The sequence below is a fragment of the Quercus lobata genome, chromosome 9 (genome assembly GCF_001633185.2).
Source record: "Quercus lobata isolate SW786 chromosome 9, ValleyOak3.0 Primary Assembly, whole genome shotgun sequence".
In the NCBI taxonomy this organism is placed as follows: domain Eukaryota; kingdom Viridiplantae; phylum Streptophyta; class Magnoliopsida; order Fagales; family Fagaceae; genus Quercus; species Quercus lobata.
Window position 1 is genome coordinate 40,897,578 of NC_044912.1, and position 14,695 is coordinate 40,912,272.

At 34.8% G+C, this 14,695-nt stretch overlaps 2 protein-coding genes across 2 annotated transcripts; both read left to right on the forward strand.

The window, feature by feature from the left end:
- Positions 1-422: 422 nt before the first annotated feature.
- LOC115961744 lies at positions 423-968 on the forward strand. Its single transcript, XM_031080671.1, has one exon. The coding sequence runs from the start codon at positions 423-425 to the stop codon at positions 966-968; it is 546 nt and encodes a 181-aa protein (XP_030936531.1).
- A 5,183-nt stretch (positions 969-6,151) lies between these two features.
- Positions 6,152-13,188, forward strand: LOC115962168 (BRCA1-associated RING domain protein 1). The gene is made up of 13 exons (XM_031081054.1): positions 6,152-6,453; positions 6,570-6,623; positions 6,753-6,823; positions 7,368-7,463; positions 7,574-7,998; positions 8,509-8,802; positions 8,954-9,054; positions 9,359-9,548; positions 9,666-9,772; positions 10,745-10,835; positions 11,415-11,580; positions 12,008-12,126; positions 12,622-13,188. Exons 1-13 carry the CDS (start codon positions 6,335-6,337, stop codon positions 12,958-12,960), a joined length of 2,172 nt encoding a protein of 723 aa, XP_030936914.1. The 5' UTR covers positions 6,152-6,334; the 3' UTR covers positions 12,961-13,188.
- The last annotated feature ends 1,507 nt before the right edge of the window (positions 13,189-14,695 follow it).

Consider the following 14,695-nt stretch of genomic DNA (forward strand, 5'->3'; position numbering starts at 1 on the left):
CAATGCCATTTCCAAAGAGGACAATACCTGATTAGGGGTTGAGACGAAAGTCCTCTCACAACATTGATTTTATTTTTCCAAATGATGAGCCTCTATTTGACTCATCTTTTGATGATGATGAATTGGAACTTACTCTAGCTATTGCCATAGAAGAATTAAACAATAAAGGAACATCAACATCACGTTGTCATTCGGTTCAACCTCGCAGGTTTATCTGGCGTAATCCTTTGCAAGGTCATGACAGGCTTTTCCATGATTATTTTGCTAAAACACCAGTGTATCCTCCTAATGTATTTCGAAGGAGGTTTCGAATCAGTCATTCTCTTTTTCTACGAATCCATTCAAGAGTTGAAGCTACTGAACCATACTTTGTTCAAAAAAGAAATGCAGCTAACACACTCGGGTTGTCTTCCCTTCAAAAGATGACCGCTGCAATTAGAATGCTTGCTTATGGAGTGTCGGCCGATTTCATGGATGAATACATAAGGATTGGAGAAACCACTGCAATAAAAAGCTTAAAAAAATTTGTTAAAGCAGTAGTTTCAATCTTTTATGAAGAGTACTTGAGGTCACTAAACAACAATGACATTGCAAGGTTGTTAGCGGTTGGCCAACACTGTGGATTTCCAGGAATGCTGGGGAGCATCGACTGCATGCATTGGAAATGGAAGAATTGTCCAAGTAAGTGGAAAGGTCAATATATTGGTCATACTTGTGATCCAACGATAATTTTGGAAATCGTGGCGTCGTATGACCTTTGGATATGGCATGCATTTTTTGGGTTACCAAGGTCTCACAATGACATCAATGTCCTAAAGCAGTCTTCTGTATTTTCTGAGCTTGCTAAAGGGTGTGCTCCTTCGGTTAGTTACTCGATAAATGGTAATGACTATTCGATGGGGTACTATCTTGCAGGTGGTATATATCCATCATGGGCAACATTTGTCAAAACAATTCCAGCACCATAAGATCGTAAAAGACAACATTTTGCTTCCGCACAAGAGGTGGCCAGGAAGGATGTCGAACGTGCATTTGGAGAACTTCAAGCGCGATTTGTAATTGTGCGCGGGCCTACACGTTTTTTCCACCTTAAAATGCTTAAGGACATTATGATGGCATGTATAGTATTGCATAATATGATAGTTGAAGATGAGCGACATACTTACCTTGGAGCAAATGACTTTGATTATGATTAAATCGATGATAATGGACCTGTACCGGTGTCACATAATCCCACTTGTAACCTTATGCAGTTCATTGAACATCATAATTCCATTAGAGATAGAGGAATTCATTCTTAACTTCAAGCAGATCTCGTCGAGCATTTATGGCAACTACAAGGCCAATCGTAGGAATTTGGAATTCTAAATTTCTAAGTATTACTACTTTTATTTAATGTGAACTTTCGTTGGAATTTGAAATTTTCTAAATTTAATATTACTAAGTTTCCAAAAAAGACATTGTAAATTTTATTCTAATATTAAACTTCATTGTCACTCTATTAATAACTATTGCATGATTTGTTTCTTCACACATCAAGTATCACTATCACCCCTTTATGTATCTTTAATCAAATCATCCAAACCCAAATCCAGTCTATCAAACTTCAAAAGTAATTTAACAGAAAGTAAATCGAAGTCTCTATCTTTCCTGCAAATTGAGGCTAGAGTTGCTAATGACCGAGTCCCACAAAATGATTTTGAATTACAACTTAACCCCCAAGCCTTTATTTTAGCCAATATAATACAAAATGTTTTTAAGGATTATATTTTAAAATCCTTAAAATTGAGACAACAAAAAGCCGTATATAAGTTGACAGACCCTTAGGTAAGTTTGTCAACTCAAATTTAGTTGTAAACTTACATTAGATACTATCCTGATCATTGGTCATTTCTAACACAACTGCAGCTATTCAACAAAGCTTATTTGCTTAGTAAATCAGTATATGTAGCCTGAAGCAAACACCTTTCTACCATACATTGACATTCTATACCTAATAATTCATTTGGTAAAAGTCCATTCATAATTTATAGTTATTCAATAATTTAAAACACAGCAGAACAATAATGCAGAACTATGCAAAACAATAATTCTTCTTTCTTTATCTCAAACAGGGGTATTTAACCCCCTGCTAACAACAGAACAATAATGTAGAACTATGCAGAAAATCACGTCTGCAGAATTCAAAAACAATACAGTTTCTGCAGAAAAACAAAACAGTTTCTACAAAAACAAATAATTATGCAGAAAAATAATATTATGCAAGTACAGCCACCTGTTGAGAAAGTGCAGAATAATAACATAATACAGAAAAATAACACTATGCAAGTACAACCACTTGTTGAGAAATTGCAGAAAAATAACATTATGCAGAAAAATAACACTATGCAAGTACAGCCACCTGTTGAGAAAGTTTAGAAAAATAGCATATACAACCAATAAAATCAACAACCAATAAAATAGCATATTTACATTCAAATAGCATTTACAACCAATAAAATCAGCAAGTACAACCACCTTTAACAGAGACATTGCTTCACCCAAAACAGAATGACAAGAACAAAATCACAAATTAAATTGAATAATCAAGTGCTATTGTCTGTGCACAATACAAAATGTACAACATTGCATTTGTTTCCTTGCACAAGTGAAGACTACAAAAATATATCTAACATGATTAGAGATTGAATAATCATGTTTTCTACATAAGTAAATACTACAAAAGAGATGTCTAACATCAAATCATCTATGTCAACTATGTGCTAATATCTTTGCACTACACAAAAAATTACTTGATTAGATATTTTCAATAATAATATTTAAATTATGATGGATATTTAGACTTTAACTTCTCCAAGATTTCCAAATGACATAGACGAATATATTCTTTTTACTTAGGATCCATGATTCTTGTATCTTTCATTATAAGTTCATCTTCCATTTTCCTCTTTTCTACTTCATTCTTCTCTTTCTTGATACGAATCAACTCTCTTCATTCTTCGGATGCAATGCGCATTGCCTCTCTTCGTTCTTCTAATGCAATGCGTATACTTTCCTTTTTCTCCTCATGCATTCTTCTCTTTTCTTCCTTGATTTCATTCAATTGGGAGGAAAGTATTAGGACCACATCATCACAATTCTTTCTTTTCTTTAATTTCTCCTTTTCGCCCTTCTTGCCTATGTGTCTCTCTAAGGTTTTGCCGGAGTTCATCTCATCATTATCTTCATTTAGATTTATTGAGCTTGTAAAAGTATGACAAGATTGTGTGGCTGGTTGTCTTGCAGCCCTTCAAACTATCTCTTAGAATCAACCACTTAACTTCATTCCTCAAAATTCTCCAACAATATTCCAATTGAAATGCATTTTTGCAATTACTTTGATACATAGCTTTTGCATCTTCAATCTACAAAAGTAAAAAATTGAAAATAATGAGAATCATAAAACTAAAAGTGTTTTGATGTATAATACATATTAGATGTTGAGTTGAAATAATTTGTCATGCTCAGTTTTAACACTTTCATTCCGGTTCTCAATTTGGGCCAAGCATCCACAAAACTTGTTGGTCTCCCTTTGAATTGTTGACCACCGACTATTTAAAGAATCCTTGGTGCGGTTAAATTTCTTGTCATTGTGATAGGTGGACCAAATTCTCTCCCAAAATGTTGTGTGTTTTTGGTCTGTCGATGTCACGACATCTAAGCTAACATTGAGCCATATCAACACTAGCTTAATGTCTTCATCTACGGTGAAGTTGAGTCCCCATTGACCTCTCTTAGTAGTTGATTTTTTTTTGCAATGGGGGTATAGATTGTCCCATTTCAATTTGGGGTGGAGATTGATGGACATTCACATCTGAATGCGGAGTGAACATCAAAATACTGCTGTCAAAAGACTCAAAACCTTGTTCATTGTCTTGTAAAATGTCAAGGAAGAAGGGATTTTGATTTTGTGAGTCCATCACCTAACAAACACCAAAATAATTCAGAAGCAGCACTAATAAGCAACAAAATTGAAAACAAAAAATAAAAGGCATTGTTTAACATAGATTTAAGAGTATAACTCGCTGAAAACACAAAGGTAAACAATATGAGATCTATAATAGAGCTTCTCCATCCTTCAGAAACTAAAAGAAACCTCACGAACTAAGAAGACGAACACAAGAATTTGATCAAAAAACACCAACCGTCCCTATTGACACATGATCCATCCATGTCTAAACCACTAACATTATCAACAGAACTCTTAACTCTCAAGTAAAACTCATATGCATTTGTACTTATATTAACATAGAATCAAGGAAACTCACAGACAATACAACAACTAAAATTCATTTAATTGCATAGAGTTAATCTAATTCCACAATCACAACCAAGCACCCTTATGGGCTAATTCATTGACCAATTCATGTACAAACACAAGAAAATCAAACCTCAAAGCAACAAAAATAAAAATAAAAATCAAAACCCTCACTTTCAACCCCACCAACAAAACACAAAAAAGAAAACCAATAAGACAACTATAAGCACAATCCTTCAGCTTTAAGATAAAACCCACATGGAATTCAACCTAAGAAATAATAAGTATTCAACAGAATTCAAAAATAAACCAAAATTTAAACCGATTTCCCACAAATTATTCTCAAAATTTTATCAAATTTGGCTTGCAAAAGAGAGACAGAAAGACAAGCAGTTAGCTATACTGTTTGCAACCTATAAGATTAGTCCTAGAATAAAAATAAAAAATTAAAGATAAGTCCTAGATTAAAATTGCTCCACAAGTAGAGACATACTAGGCAATTCTTTCATGGCCAACAAACAATATATGTTTCTCAAGTATATCCCAAAGAAACATCCAAAATCAATGTAAAACCTTTAACATCAAGTTGAAGTAGTTTATAACTAAGTAATAAGAGACTCCACCAAATCAGCATAGGAAAAACAGTCCGAAAACTAAGTATATAACTAAGTAGTTTATAACTAAATATATACCTTGTTCAATCAATCCGAAAATAGGGGAGAAATAGAAATTTAATACAAGTTTAAAAAACTCCAAATTCTTCAAACACTCCCTACACACGGGGAAACTAATCCCTATCAAAAGACATAAAATTTAATCCTTACCTGAACTCTAAAATAATCAAATATAAATACACACAAAATCTGAAATGCTAATAAATTCCAAAAATAACTTTGGGTGTGCTCTGAAGAATCCCTAAAAAGAAACCCCAAACCAGAAAAAATTTGAAACAAGAAACCCTAAAAAAAAATAGTTTAGAGAAACTCCTAAGAATCTTGCTTGAAACCAAAAAACAAAAAAACCCTAAAATCTCAATGAGAAAAACCCATACATTTTTAGAGAAATTAGCCCCAAAGTTTGTCAATAGAGAAGATGAATTTGTCAATTGATCCACCCTCCTCGCGGGGCTGCAAAACCCCCAAACTGATCATATTATTATTTTCCGTGGTGATAAGAATGAGCAAAAGTTAATAAGAAGCAGACTAAGAAAGAAGATGAGAGGAAGAACTCAGGAGGGAGAGAGAAGCTGAGACCTGAGAGAGGCGTTGGTGTGCTTAGTAAGAGAAGAGAGAAAAAAAAGAGCGAAAAAGAAATTTTTATATCGTACAAATATTATTATTTTAAGGATAAACGAGCTACAGTAATCGTGTAAATATATATAATTACTGTAGCTCATGAAAATATATATATATATATATTTTTACACCCATTGATATGAATATTTTTTTACTCAAAATATATAAAATTTGAACATTTTCCTATTTTAGAAGGCTTTAAATGTGCCGATGGGACGCTCTAACAAATTTGTGAACTTATCACTTTACTCCACCCTCCTAATTTTTCACGTGAGTAAATTGTAACCAAAATAGTAGCTCTACCATTTTCTGCCCATAAGTTAAGATGTGTCCGGTCAAATGACAAATCAACATTAACAACAAAGCACGCCCGGCGGGACTTCCTGAAAATTAAAAAACCCCAAAAATAAATAAAAAACACATGAAAAAGCGCGCGTACTTCAAAACACAGAAAAATCCCCCTCCCTCCGCCCAAACCCAATCAGTCAAATCAAATAAAATGTCAAATCTGCGCGCCCTGCTAATTCCCATAAAATAAATCCCACCCGTACACGTGTACTCCCACTCTCTCAAAATCTCAAACTCCGATGCGCCAAATACATAAAGCCCCATTCTCTCTTTCTCTCTCACTCTCTCACATTTCCAAACAAAAACCACTCTCTGGTCTCTGCTCTGCTTTGGGTTTCGTTGTTTTTATTATCTACAATAGTTGCAGTTGCTGTTGTTTCCAGTGGTAAATGCAATGGAGGATTCTATGAATATGAAGAGTGATAGTAGTAGTAGTTGTAGTAAAACACTTCTCATCAACCCATGGCTTTTCCATTACCACAAACTCGCTCTCGAGCTCAAATGCCCTCTCTGGTATTATATTATATATATTTCTCTTCAATTATTTTTTACTTTCTTTTGGATTTGAGAAAATGCTAATTTAATATTTTTGTGGGTAAATCTAATATGGGTTTTGAATGATGTTGCAGCTTAAACTTGCTTCACAAACCAATGTTACTCCCATGCAATCACATTTTCTGCAAGTTAGTTTCTTCTTCTTCATCTAATCTTTGATATTTTTACTTTTTTATTTATTTATTTTTCACATATTGTCCTTGATCTGATTTGTATTCTGGGTTTGGGTTTTTGAATATATATATATTTTTTTGCAGTTCCTGTATACCCATTTCAGCACAGGTTGGATCAGACTGCTCTGTCTGTAAAGCTCATTATTTCAACAAAGGTATATATAATAAATGCTGGGTTCCTTTTATTTTTCTACAAATTAAATAGGTTGCAATGATTTTTACTCTTTTTTTAAATAAATTTTCTTGGCACCATTTGTCTTTTGGATATATCATACTGCATGGCTTGTTTGTTTTGATGGAAAATTTCAAGGAAAAATTTTGCCCTCTGCCCCAATTATATTATTTTCTAATAAAATCATTTTACCCTTGAAATTACACACCAAACATGTATTTTTGCAGGGTTCATTAGTATTCTTCGTAAATATTAATGTTATTTAGATGTTACCCATCAGGAATATAATTTCAGAATGTTTTTTTTTTTTTTTTTTTTAATGTTGTTTTCTTGATGGGTAATATACATTGTTGCTGAACAATGCTTTTCATGTTTTTAAAGCTTACTTTGAGGGTTTTTGTTAAGAATAAGATGGAAAATTTAAAGTATTTTTAATCAGAACAAGCAAAAGACATGCTGATTTTACATTTTTGTTTTCCCTGACCTGTCTTTTTTGATTGTCTAACTAAATTACTCTGGCCTGGCAGATTTAAGGACTGCACCTTTCATAGAAAATTTGGTTACAATCTTCAGGGGATTGGAAGCTACTTACTGTTCCAATCTTTTTCAGCCTGTTTCATCTGGTACAGTATAGCCGCTACATACGCTCTTATGTTGTTTAAATTGGGTTTGTTTCCTTTATAAGATTTCAAATTGGAAGCTACTTATTGTGTTTTACATTCTGATCATGTAGATTCTGGGAGGGTTTTGGAGCAAGGCCAGGCTTCACTTTATACTGGTAAATTTAGTAAGGAGAGTGTTGAAGGGGTTAAATCAAGCAGTGGGCAGTCTGTCTTTTCATTAACGGCTAATAAGCGAGTTCAGGTTCCGTTGAATTTGAATTGTTCTGTTGAAGATGGGGTTGACAAGAATGATAAATTTGAGAACCACAATTCACCAGTAGTTGGTAAAGGTGGCAGGGAAGGAGACAAATTTAATGGTGCCGTGAATATGAATCCACCATCAGACAGTCTACCAATGAGACCTGGGAACCACGAAGAGTGCAGAGTCGTGGAAATAGAAATGAATCAGGGGGCACAGTCACTACCAGATAGCCCTCTATCGTTTAGTGATGCCAAGGGTTCGGATGACGACAGCTGTGATCGGGGCAGTGAGCATGTAGGAATTAACTGCTGTTGACTTGATAACTTCTTTGTTACATAGGTTTTTAGTTTGTTTCTATTTTCTTGTTGTTTGCTACTACCATTGCTACTTTGTCACATTTCTCTTTTTCAGTAAGCGATTAAGCTGAAGTGATTGTTAGATGTTTTGCAGTTCCTTATTGATTTGCCCCAATTGTTTTTTTGTGTTTTATTCATAATCTCTACAATGGCAGCTTCATAGACAATAACTGGACCCATCTATTTATGTTTTGCAAGCTTGGCGAAATTATGAAATGGGGAAATTATTGTAGACACCACTAGTTAGAGGGAGAGTATAAACAATTTTGACAAATGCAGATCTATTTCAGATGTTTTGTTTTATCCTCAACACATTGTTCTATTTTAGTGATATTTTGTGTTATTAAAATGTCAGCTATCTTGTGGCAAATAGATGTATTTCATTCTTCTAAATTTTATTTTTATCAGAGTTGCTTGAATTCTCATGTTTACCTTTTTGCATTTTCAGAGTCCAGAAAATTCTTTGAGCAAGGGAGCCATCAACAAAAATTCTGAAGATAGGAAGAGGCTATTGCGATCTGGCAATGAAACTGAAGATGGTCATTCGAGGGACATCAAGAGGCAAAAGAAATTAAACTATGGCTCATCAGAGTTCATTCCTGCAGTTGTTTCACATTCTGAAATCTCAGCGGCTCCCAATTCTGAATTGGAGCTTGAGTCTAGGGTGCCTCCTGTTGCTCCGCAGCAGGCTGTGTCAAATAAAAGCATTTGTGCATTTTGCCAGTCTTCCAAAGTCTCAGAGGTGATTTTTCCAGATTAGATCAATTTAAGTGATATCTCTGTGTGCCATTTCTTTTGTTGCTAAGGAATATCCTTGAAAGATTGTCTCAATATGTTGCAAGTTACAATGCTTTTGGTGCTAATCCCCTTGCTTTGTTGATAAATTCTTCCAGACTAGTGGCCCAATGTTGCATTATGCTAATGGGAAAAAGGTAGTGGGAGATGAGGCAACCCGTTCAAATGTCATACATGTTCACACAATATGCATTGATTGGTATGTCATCTTGGCATTTCAAGTATTTCTGAAGTGATTTTAATGAAATTTAGCTTTCTTGTTTATCTCTTAAGACATTTTGGAAACAATTATATGAAATTGGTTTCTTTTTTTGTGTATATTAGGGTTATATAACTTAAATGGTTCTCATATGCCTTTTTGTTTTTTGCCAAAATAGGTCAAATTTGGTCTTGTTTAATTTATTTGTTTTTTATTGGCAATCATATGTAGCCAATTCCTCTTTAGCCTTTCCTTTTCTTATCTTTGCTATTAGAGGATGATATAATGTAATTTCCAAATGCAGGGCACCTCAAGTATATTATGACGATAATGAAAATGTTAAGAATTTGAAGGCAGAAGTGGCAAGGGGTGCTAAGCTCAAGTGCAGCAGGTGTGGAAAGAAGGGAGCAGCCCTGGGTTGCTATATGAAATCCTGTCGAAAAAGCTATCATGTTCCTTGTGCAGCAGAAATAGCAAATTGTCGTTGGGATAATGTAAGCGTTATGCTTAGTATCATAGTTGGGGATGTTTCTTTTCGTGTTCTTTTTGCTTCAATGTAGTGAGTTAAGCATCAAGTATTAATTGGCTTGTTGGGTTTTGATTTCTTACAGGAAAACTTTCTCATGCTCTGTCCAGCTCATTCTTCTGTCAGGTTTCCAAATGAGAAGCCCAAGTCTGGAAAACAAGTCTTAAAGGATCATCCTGAGCCAATTCAGAAGTAGGACATCACTTCTTAGTTCTTTTGATACTTTAGTGATTAATTGAATTAGTTTTAGTGCTGCCTACCAACAAATAGTTTCTATTGGCTTCCTTCTTCTTTCCCCCCCTGTTAGTGCAAAATTGGCACAGCTCTTCCAATGATTGCTTTTTTCAATGAAGTGTGAAAATATGTTGAAAGCATCATCTCATTCTCAAGTGTTAGTGCATGAATATGATGAGTCTTAATATGAATCCCCTGCCCCCATTTTAAAACATATAAAAATAAGATGAATTTTTCATTTCATGGTTACAGCATAAGCTAAGGCCAAAAATAAAGTTTGGAGGTGGAAAGTGAATTTTCATAAGTGGAAATGGGGGTTTATACGTACATTAGAAAAGATCCATTCTACACCTGTTGAACTTGTTCTTTTTTCATAATCTTTTTACTTGTAAAAAGAATAGGGATTTAGGTTTTAACATGGTGTCCAATGTCTTGGAAAGTCAAAAAACTTAAAAATTCCAAATCTCTAGAAATGCCAAATGTGGATCTTGAATCATTTGTTCTTTTAATATTATTTCTGAAAATTTTTTTATTATCTATTGATTCAAAAGTACTTTTCTTTTTGATGCTTTATGTTGACTGTAATTCAACTTTCAAACTAGAATTAGTATGTGTGCATTAATGTAACTTTCCGTAATGTTCTTAGTTTTTGCTGCATCCTACACACGCACATACAAACACACACACTAACTCTCACTTTGGCATTCGGTAGGAATAGGTTATGTTTAATGAAAAAATGACACTTTTCAGCATTATTATGGGAGAGTTTTAAGGTAAATGTTTGGTTTAGGATGACTGCAGAGAACCCCAATAAATAAATAAATAATGTTTGGTAATTTTTTTATGTTTGTATCTCGTGTATGTTAGTTACTGTACTATTGGTTGTATGACATATGATTTATCTCCCATTTTCTGCCATTCTAAATGCAGAGCAACTCAGCAGTCCAACGGTTGGGAAGCTCCATCAGATGGAGCTAAAGAATGGGTTTTATGTGGATCTGCTCTATCCACAGAAGAGAGGGTTAGTTCAAACAGAATTTGTTTTTTTTTTTTATTGCTTGATTCACTCTCATAACATGGAGGAAAATGAAATAGTTTTCTTTTCTGGGATGTTATCAACACTTTGAGAGTTGATATCTTTGAGATTATTGATTTTGTTTGCATGGTTTGCAACGATCTCATTGCAACCAAATGATTAATTTGTTCTTAACGCATTTTGATGGAAAATCACTGCATTTATATTATCACAAAATCCTCTTAGATGATTTCCTTTCCTTTGTTTGGTTAAGATTGCTTGGGAGTAGTCTCTCTCTCTTTTTTTTTTTTTGGGGGGGGGGGGGGAATTGGGAGTTGTCATGTTAAATTGGAATTGTTACACTGAAGCAACTGCCTTCAAAGATTTCTGACAAAACATATACTTAACTTGGTTTATTTTGACGTGGTCCCACACTAAGTAGTATCAATTAGCCTCTATGTGGTTGGAAAGTTGGAAATCCATAAAAGTATGTGTGGTGAATTATCTTGTTTGTAATTAATCAAGTCATATGCTTTTGCCTTTTTTTTTCTTAAATTTTTTTTTAATATATATTTTCCTATGCAGATTCATCTGGTCAAGTTTGCGAGCATGTGTGGTGCAACTGTGACCAAGTTCTGGAAACCGAATGTAACACATGTGATTGCAGCCACAGATGCACAGGGTGCGTGCACCAGGACACTGAAAGTTCTAATGGCCATTTTGAATGGGAGATGGATTCTTAAAATTGACTGTAAGTTAATACCTATGGCTTTAACATATTTGGTTGCCATTGATTGTGTTGATCAGTGTTGCTCTTCTTTGGCTTTATTGAGTTCAAGACTGAATAAATTAGTTTCTTGTCTGCATTTTTCATTTGTGCTGGCTCCTTTGAAGGAGCAGGTTATTTTCTTTTCCTTATTTTGACAAGGAGATGGTTTTATTTTTTTATTTATCTTTTTTTGGGGCGGGGGAAGACTTGTGGATCACATTGAGGAGAGTCTTAATGTTTTCTATTCTCTCTCTTTTGCTTGAGAGATGGAGTAATATTATATGCATAAACTGGAAATCTGCCATAAAAAAATATTATTGATATCTCATGCATTTTCTTGTTTCTTTATGTAGCTATTATTCATTTAAATGATTAGTTGTTGATGCAACTTGAAACCCTGGCTTTGCAGGGATAAAAGCATGCATGGAAGCCATGCATCCTGTGAATGAAGAACCTTATGAAGTTGGTCTTGACAACCATGGTTGTTGTGATGGCCCCAAAACTGGCAGGCTTTTGGCTTTAAACAATGTAAGGCTAAATCTGTCTTGAATACTTGCGTGCAATATGACTGATGGGAGTATCTAGATTATGAATATTCTGACATTTACAAGCACTGTTGTTTTAGTGGGCATGTCTTGCAAATGGAATATCTGGACTAGTTTACCAATCATTCTCTCATAATAATTCACTTAAAGTAGGACGCCTATCTTATTTTGAATCATGTGGTTTTGTGATGCCAATTTGCATTGTAATGTTGAATTTGGCAGAAGGCAAAAAAAAGAAGCCATATCTAGCTGTTAAATTATCTTGGTGTCATCAAATTTGGGATCAAAACCTTCTTTTGGCTGGGATGGAAAAAATTGGAGAACTATGCATGCTGTTTGACCTACTATTTGTCATTTGACATGAAAAAGAATTGTACTACATTTTTCTCTGTTAGCATACTTTTCTTATTTGTTTCGTCTCATGATATTTGTGTTTCCTATCTTGTTTAGATAATTGATTTTCTTAATCCTTTTCTAGGCGCCAAAGCTCTTTAATGGGTTGAAGTTCTATTTCACTGGTGGCTTTGTGCCTGAATACGAGGAAGACCTCTGTGATTTGGTTATGACAGCAGGAGGTACTGTTTTGAAAAGTAAAGAAGAATTGGTTCCACAAAGCTGTGATGGCCAGGCAAAGATACTAGTTGTTTACAACCTTGATCCCCCACAAGGATCCAAGGTAGGAGAAGAAGTTGATATTCTTTGGAAAAGATTAACTGAGGCACAGGATGTAGCTGCCAATATTGGATCCCAAGTCATTGGTCACACATGGCTTTTGGAATCAATTGCTGCATGCGAGTTGCAGCCTCTTTTCAGCTGACAGCATTTGTCATCAACTATTTTGTTGTCTTATCAGTACAGGATTATTACCTGCTTACCATTCTTGCTCAAAGCTATCGTGCATATAATTAAGTTAAAAATTAGATAGAGCTTTATTTTATTTTGGGAACAATTGCAGGCTCTATGTGCAACTTTTTGTTAGCTGATAAAAAGCATTTTGTCACTCATATTTTGTTTATCATATAAGTTAAGGATTATAATCTGTTTATCATTCTTATTTAAAGCACACCGTTTGTGTGATTATGGGTTTTTTTTGGGGTTCACCACTAACGTTACTTTGTTGTCTACTTATAATCTCAGTAGATGTGAAATATTTTGTGAAAATTACCGTTATTCTAGAGTTATTGATCCATAAAATGCGCCTGTTTTTAATTTGTTTATATTCGTCACAGGCTTTTGAATCTTTCAATCTATAGAGACTTCATATCAAAAGGAAAACAGAAAAGGACCACCGAATTGCAAAGACATCCAACGGGCCTTCAAAAAAAATTTGAAAACAAAACAGCACCCTATTTTCTTTGGGTCTTTGTTGTAGCCCATTTTTTGATTTGTACCCAAAAGCTCATACAGAGTAAAGCCCAATAAAAAGTTAGGCCTAAAGGCCTACAAAGAAGACCAAAGAGCAAGAGAGGTCCAAAGAAAAAAATGTAAGGGAAAGCAATCTTTCAGAGAATACAGCTTTGCTGCAGAATATAGTTCTCTGGTAGAATGATTTTAGCAGATAAAGACAACATTATTTGGTCTACAAAGACCCAAATCCTTTTGTACAAAAGAATTGATGTGAAAACTAGTATGAAAAAGCACGATAAAAAGAAACAAGGAATAGCAGAAAGTGTTAGTAGCAAGAAATGCGCAAAGGAAAGAAAAGCCAAATTAAAGGAAATGACAAACACAGCAGGAAACGTATGAAGAAATAAGACAGAGACATGCAGCAGAACAAAACAAAACTAATCTACTATAGCAGAAACGGCGTGGGAATGAAAGAAGACAAAAACAGAAGATAGTGGAGCAAGTAGACAAGGGCCGGAGCACCACTAACCTGTATCCAGGCAATACAAGGGAGGTGAGTCCATGGTCAAGGGGATTCAAAGGGTGTGGTTTGGTGGTAGGGGGAAAAGGGGGTCTATATTTGGTTTCCAACCGTGACTTCTTTTGGGAATATATCTTATTGGGATGGTATCTTACCCAAAAGAAGTAATAGATGGTTGGGACCATTTGACGCATGCCTTAGAGTTAGGTAGTGAGGTAGCCTAATCTTTATCCATTTGAACCAAAAGGTAGAGGTATACAGCAAGGACAAACAAAAAGGAATTTTGTCATGAAATGAGTAGTAGTGCAGCAAATGTATTTTGAGTAGAGATAGTGGCCGGACAACCAATAGGTTGGTAGGCAGTATTGAAGGAATGCCCACAACAAGCCAAAAATAGTTGGTGAAGCACTAAGGGTAAAATGGAGAAATCCCATTGAATTGGCTTGCTATAAAAGGAAGAAGCATCTAAGGGAGGAAGCACCTGAGGGAGGCACTTAGAAGGAGAGAGTCACTTAGAGAGAGGGACTCAAGAAAAGAAAAGACCAAAGGGGGAACAACCTATGGTAAGAGAGTAGTAAGAAAATAAGGGTAAGAGAACGAAGAGAAAGAAATAAAGTGGTAAAAAAGAGAGAGAAAAAACAGCAGAAATAGGGGCATGCATCAATAGACCATCTTTTCCCTCCCT